General features: G+C 27.1%; 2 protein-coding genes across 6 annotated transcripts in view; one reads left to right on the top strand and one right to left on the bottom strand.

The window, feature by feature from the left end:
• The window catches only part of LOC123013759 (juvenile hormone esterase-like), a 162898-nt gene that overhangs the window by 143008 nt on the left and 12929 nt on the right, over positions 1–6961 (bottom strand). The window lies entirely within an intron of this gene.
• Positions 1–6961, top strand: part of LOC123013739 (solute carrier family 2, facilitated glucose transporter member 1-like) — a 16823-nt gene that overhangs the window by 3424 nt on the left and 6438 nt on the right. For 2 of the 4 annotated variants that reach the window (XM_044412484.1, XM_044412501.1), the window contains 4 exons: positions 4507–4542; positions 4596–4715; positions 4762–5047; positions 5095–5373. In XM_044412484.1, coding sequence (XP_044268419.1) covers positions 4507–4542; positions 4596–4715; positions 4762–5047; positions 5095–5373 — 721 coding nt within the window. The remainder of the gene's footprint in view (positions 1–4506; positions 4543–4595; positions 4716–4761; positions 5048–5094; positions 5374–6961) is intronic. The other 2 variants (XM_044412493.1, XM_044412511.1) reach the window with 1 other exon arrangement.

Below are 6961 nucleotides of genomic sequence, written 5' to 3'. Positions count from 1 at the left end.
ATCAAAAAAAAAGTGTGGTTTTTGCACTTTTTCGGACCCTGTCATTAAAATAAATTTAAATTCACATTTTTCCCCTAAATTACTTGACTTGGTAATTAACCACCAGAGAGCGCATTTCGAAAATATACCTATCAAAAAATAATTGTGAATAATTTTTCAAAATTTTGTAAGTGAGTAAATTAACCTCCTGAAAACCGGCTTTTAATCGTGATTTTTGCGTTTCAGGCTGGTGGTTGGATTAAGTGTAGCTATTGGAATGATTTGCTTTGAGCTGTTCATTTTTCTAATTGGTTTAACCATGTTTCATGCTACATCAGCCTTGTTATGTATCCTTCACAAATCATCTGATTAACTTTTCAATTACTAGTTATCAGTTCCATTAACTGATTATTATTTTTTTTTTTCATTTAATTAAATCAGTGATGTAAGGGGGTCACTCCAAGGTGACCAATGCTTGTGTCGTGCAGTTTATTCATATTTGCCTTAACACACCGTCTCTAGCTATAGGTTGCCATGCTAGTGCTTGCTTTCTCCTCAGTTATATCGTCTTGGATGGTTGGCAGTGTGGTTGGTTTTGGTGGATTTTCACTTTTGGGTCAGTCATACCAATCCTCAACGACTCCTGTATCCTCGTTGATATCCTAATCAATAAAAAATACTAATCTAGTCGTAGGTTTTAAGTCAAAACGCACAAATTTGTGATTGTAATTTATTTAATTGTGTCGAATTTTAACCATGTGCATCCGTCCAGTTGACATATTTTTCATAAATTCATTAATAAAGTTTTGAAATTCAAAATTGTCTTTTTAATTATTCGAAATTGGCCCAGTTTTCTATTGATGAAAGCAAATAATAAAAAAAGAGTAAAAAACGAAAGTAAAAATAAGTAAAAGAAAATAAAAAAGCAAAAGAAAAGAGAAATAAAAAAACAGAGATGAGTGTAATTGACAACATTTTTGGGGTATTTTGGGATCTTCTTTTTTTAGGTGATAAAGTTTGTAAAAAAGGAAATAAAAAGAACGATAACAACAAAACTAAAAGTGCAGTTTGTATGTACATTTTAAAAACACACAAAAATTTAAATAATTAGAAAAAATTTTAACATTTTTGGGCATTTTGAAATGCTAAGAAAATGGAAAATTATAATGTATTTAAAATGGTTAAGTATATTGAAAAAGTAAGAAAGTAAAAAAAGAGAAAAAAGTACAAAAAAACGCAGAATTAAATAAGAAAGTAAAACAAGAAGAAATAAATACGAAAAAGTAAAAACCAGACAAAACTTGAAATGAATAGAAAAAATTGGAACATTTTTGGCTATCTTGAAATGCCATAAAGTGAAATAAAATAGAAAAAAAGTACAAAAAGACATAGAATTAATTAAAAAACAAAGAGTAGAAATAAACAGAAAAAAAGTAAGATTTTTAATCAACAAAAAATACTAATCTAGTCTAGATTTTAAGTCGAAACGCATAAATTTATTATTGTAATTTATTTAATTGTCCAATTGACATATTATTCATAAATTCATTAATAAAGTTTAGAAATCGAAAATTGTGTTTTTAATCATTCGAAAATTGGCACACTTTTCTATTGATGAAGCAAATAAAAAAGTTAAAGAAAACAAATAATAAAAAGAGAGTTAAAAAAGGAACAAAGAACGGAAGTGAGTAGAGCAAAAATTAGTAAAAGAAAATAAAAAACAAAAGAAAAGAGAAATAAAAAAACAGAAATAGGTGATGAAGTTTGTAAAAAAGTAAATAAAAAGAACGAAAACAACAAAACTAAAAGTGCAGTTTGTACACTTTAAAAACACACACAAAAATTTAAATAATTAGAAAAAATTTAAAACATTTTTGGGCATTTTGAAATGCTAAGAAAGTGGCAAATGATAATGTATTCAAAACGTTTATATTGAAAAAGTAAGAAAGTATAAAAAGAGAAAAAAGTACAAAAAACGCAGAATTAAATAAAAAGTAAAACAACAAATAAATACGAAAAAGTACAAACCAGACCAAAACTGCAATAAATAGAAAAAATTGGAACATTTTTGGCTATCTTGAAATGCTATAAAGTGAAATAAAGTAGAAAAAAAAGTATAAAAAGACACAAAATTAATTAAAAACAAAGAATAGAAATAAATTGAAAAAATGTAAGATATTTAATCAATAAAAAATACTAATCTAGTCTAGATTTTAAGTCGAAACGCACAAATTTGTGATTGTAATTTATTTAATTGTGTCGAATTTTAACCATGTATTAAGTGCATCCATCCAATTGACATATTTTTCATAAATTCATTAATAAAGTTTAGAAATTCAAAATTGTGTTTTTAATTATTCGAAATACTTACAACAAATAATAAAAAAAAGAGTAAAAAACGAAAGTGAATAAAGTAAAAATAAGTAAAAGAAAATAAAAAAGCAAAAGAAAAGAGAAATAAAAAACAGAAATAATTGTAATTGACAACATTTTTGGGGTATTTTGGGATCTTCTTTTTTATGTGATAAAATAAAAAAGTAAATAAAAGCAACGAAAACAACAAAACTAAAAATGCAGTTTGTACACTTTAAAAACACACAAAAATTTAAATAATTAGAAAAAATTGAAACATTTTTGGGCATTTTGAAATGCTAAGAAAGTGGCAAATGATAATGTATTCAAAATGTTTATATTGAAAAAGTAAGAAAGTAAAAAAAGAGAAAAAAGTACAAAAAAAACGCAGAATTAAATAAGAAAGTAAAACAACAACAAATAAATACAAAAAAAACGCAGAATTAAATAAGAAAGTAAAACAACAACAAATAAATACAAAAAAAACGCAGAATTAAAAAAGAAAGTAAAACAACAACAAATAAATACGAAAAAGTACAAATCAGACAAAAATTGAAGTAAATAGAAACAATTGGAACATTTTTGGCTATCTTGGAACTCTATAAAGTGAAATAAAGTGGAAAAAAAGTACAAAAAGACACAGAATTAATTTAAAAAGTTTAAAACAAAAACAAAGAAACAAAGAATAGAAATAAATAAAAAAAAGGAAGATAATTAATCAATAAAAAATACTAATCTAGTTGTAGATTTTAAGTCAAAACGTACAAATTTGTAATTGTAATTGATTTAATTGTGTCGAATTTCAACCATGTATTAAGTGCATACGTCCAATTGCCATATTTTTCATAAATTCATTAATGAAGTTTAGAAATTCAAAATTGTGTTTTTAATTATTCCCATTTTCTTTTGATGAAGCAAGTAAAAAAGCTAAAGAAAACAAATAATACAAAAAGAGTAAAAAAAAGGAACAAAAAACGGAAGTGAGTAAAATACAAATAAGTAAAATAAAATAAAAAAGCAAAAGAAAAGAGAAATAAAAAACAGAAATAAGTGTGACTGACATTAAAAAAAATGTTTGCAGTGAAAATCTTCTTTTTTAGGTGATAAAGTTTGTAAAAAAGTAAATAAAAAGAACGAAAACAACAAAATTAAAGTGCAGTTTGTACACTTTAATAAAAACAACAACAACTTTTTAGTTAATGATGTAAAAAAAGGAAAAAACGACAATGAACAATATTTTTTTGATTTTTTCGAAACTTCGTAAAAGGCGTTTTAAATGTTTAAAATCTTTGAGAAAGAAGTACAAAAAAAAACAAAAAGAAAGTATAACAACAACAAAAAAATACGAAAAAGTAAAGAACCAGAGAAAAATTGGGACATTTTTGGCATTTTGAAATGCTTTAAACTGGAATAAAGTAGGAAAAAAAGAAAGACATTACAAAAAAACACGGAATTAAGTAAAAAAGCATAAAGCAAGAGCAAAAAATAGAAATAAATAGAAAGAACGAAACATTTTTGTTTATTTTAAAATGCTATAAAATGGAATATGATAATATTAAAAAAGTAAGAAAGTTAAAAAGAGAAATAATGGTAAACATTTTGTAATTTGGAAGACAAAAAATGGACCTTATTTTATTGAGATTTGAAAAGTGTTCACAGTTGAACATTAAAAAAAAGAATAATTTTTGGATATATATAAAAGCTGTTATAAAATGGAATATGATAAAATATGCAAAATAGCTATATTAAATAATAATAAAGGAAAAAAAAGAGAGCAAAAAACATAACATCAGAAATAAATGATAAGCATTTTGTATTTTGAAATTTGGAGGACAAAAAATGGGTTTTATTAATGTTCAAAAAGCGTTTTTTAAAAATTTTTTGTAAAAAAATTAAATACAAAATAGGTGAGAGATTTGTTTTTCAAAATTAGACTAAAAAGTATAGTAATTTTAATAAAAAAAGCTGAAAAATGAACCACAAATACTTCTAATTTAGCCTTAAATTAGATTGAAACGCACTTTTTTAAAATTGCCTTAATTTTAATTTAATTTTAAGTAAGTATTGCGCACATCCTTCCAAACCTTGACCTATTTTACACAATTTTAATTAAATTTTAATCGAAATTTGTATTTTAATTAAATTTTGATAATATTTAATTGAAAATTGCATCAGTTCGACTTAGTCGAAGACATGTCACTGAATGAAAAGGTACAAATACCACAATGGTCTTCAATGGTCGCAAAAACTTTCTCTACTTCCAGGAAATCTCCCAAACTCGCCCATCCTGGACCCGGGTTCTGGTCCTAGCTGGGGTGGCCACCACCCTTGGTTCCTCCCTCCCCGTAGGCTACAACATTGGCGTGGTCAACTCACCCGCAGGGGTAAGTACCATGGTGGTACCACCAACCATTTCAATTTTTTTTCAAGGTCATTAAATTATTCTGCAACCAAAGTGTTCAAACCCATTATGGTGTGACCCTCCACGAGGGCGGCCTCGACTTCCTATGGTCCACCATCGTGTCCATATTCCTCGTGGGTGGTACCATTGGGTCCCTCACTGGGTCGTTTTTCGCCGATAGGGCCGGTCGCAAGGGTGCCTTAATCGTGAGTTCCCTTATGGGAACCATCGCCGGCGTTTGTTTTTTCGCATCGAAAAGCGCAAATTCCTTCGAGTTGTTGATCTTTGGGAGACTCCTCGTGGGAGTGTCCTCAGGTACCATGACCATGATGGGCGAAACCAGCGACTGATGGGTGTTTCAGGGTTGATTACGAGTGTCATGCCCATGTACTTGACGGAGCTGGCGCCGAATTTGTTGAGGGGGTCCATGGGGGTGTTGTGCCCCCTTGGAGTCACTTGTGGGGTTCTTGTGGGGCAAGTTTTGTCCCTGGAGGGGATTTTAGGGAATGAGGATTATTGGCCACATTTATTGGGATTTTATTTGCTACCTCTTGTTTCGTGTAGTGTGATTTTAGTGTTTTTGCCTGAAAGTCCAAAGTACCTTTTCATAATTAAGAAGCAACCACTTCTGGCGCTGAAACGTAAGTTGGAGGGGGGATTTCAGTGGCGTTTCAAGAGGTTTCACATCAAAAATAAGTCATTTTTTCAAGAGTTTTTTCATAATTTTTTATCTGAAAAAATGGTACTTTGTTTGGTTTTGGAATAGTTTTATATTTTGCAATAATTGGAAAAGAACTAAATTTTGTACACGTTTTACATCAAGAATAGGATTTTTCAATTTTTATCTGGAAAAAATTGGTACTACTCAAGTTTAGATTTGGAACAGTTTTATATTTTGCAAGAATAAGAAAAAAAAATGAAATTTAGAGTTTTACATCAAAAATAGGTTTTTTAAAAGTTTATTCAGATTTTTTTACCTGAAAAAAAATAGTACTTTCTAGGTTTTCCACGTTTCATGGACAGTAATTTTTTGATTAAAATTTGAAACAATTTTCGATTTTGCAAAAGTAAGAAAAAATTTTCCAAAAGTTTCACGTATTTTCAACAGTTGTTTTATAATTTTTTATCTGAAAAAAATGGTACTTTCCATGTTTAGTGATTTTTTGATTAAGATTTGGAACAGTTTTATATTTTACAAGAATTGTAAAAAAGCTATTTCAAGAGTTATTTTATAATTTTTTATTTAAAAAAAGTGGTATTTTTTACGTTGTGTGATTTGGAACTGTTTCATATTTTGTAAAAATAAGGAAAAAAAACTCAATTTTCTTAGAGAGAGAAATATGAGTAGATTCTTTTCAGTATCAGTTGTTTCATAATGTTTTATCTGAAAAAGGGTATATTTAGTGATTTTTTGATTAGATTTGAAACAGTTTTATATTTTGCAAAAATAAAAACAAGAATCAAATAGGTTTTATTAAGTTATTTCATTATTTCACTGGTAGTTTCTACATTTAGTGATTTTTTTAATTAAGATTAATAACAGTTTTATATTTTGCAAGAATAAGAAAATACTGAATTTTCTAGAGATTTCAAATCAAAAATAGGTTATTTTTTCAATAGTTATTTCATAATTTTTTATCTGAAAAAAATGATACTCCCCACTTTTAGTGCAAGAATTGAAAAACACTGATTTTTTTACAGGTTTTACCAAAAATAGCTTTTTCCAACAGTTATTTCACAATTTTTTATCTGAAAAAAAAAAAGATGGCAGCTACTTTTTACGTTTAGCGATTTTTTATTAAGATTTGGAACAGTTTAAATTTTGGAAGAACAACAAAAAATTGAATTTTCTAGAGGTTTCACATCAAATTAGGTTTTTTCAAGAGTTATTTAAGTTTTTATCTGAAAAAATGGTACTTTCCACGTTTATGATTTTTTTGATGAATACTTGATATATGTTTCAAAAATAAGAAAAAAACTCAATTTTCTAGAGGTTTTACACCAAAAATAGGTATTTTTGATTAGGATTTGGAACAGTTTGAAATTTGGAAAAAAATTGGTTTCACATCACATATAAATAGGTTTTTTCAACAGTTATTTTATACGAAAATTGGTACTTTCCATGTTTAGTGATTCTTGATTAAGATTTCTAACAGTTTAATATTTGAATAAGAATAAAAACAAGAAAAAAAAATTTTTTTAGAGGTTTCAAATCAAATATGGGTAGGT

The sequence above is a fragment of the Tribolium madens genome, unplaced genomic scaffold (assembly GCF_015345945.1).
Source record: "Tribolium madens isolate multiple individuals breed KSU strain unplaced genomic scaffold, Tmad_KSU_1.1 Scaffold_19;HRSCAF=116;Tcas5.2_LG9, whole genome shotgun sequence".
NCBI classification, from domain to species: Eukaryota; Metazoa; Arthropoda; class Insecta; order Coleoptera; family Tenebrionidae; genus Tribolium; species Tribolium madens.
Note: the sequence above shows the minus strand (reverse complement) of the source record. Positions and strands in the feature narration are given on the sequence as shown.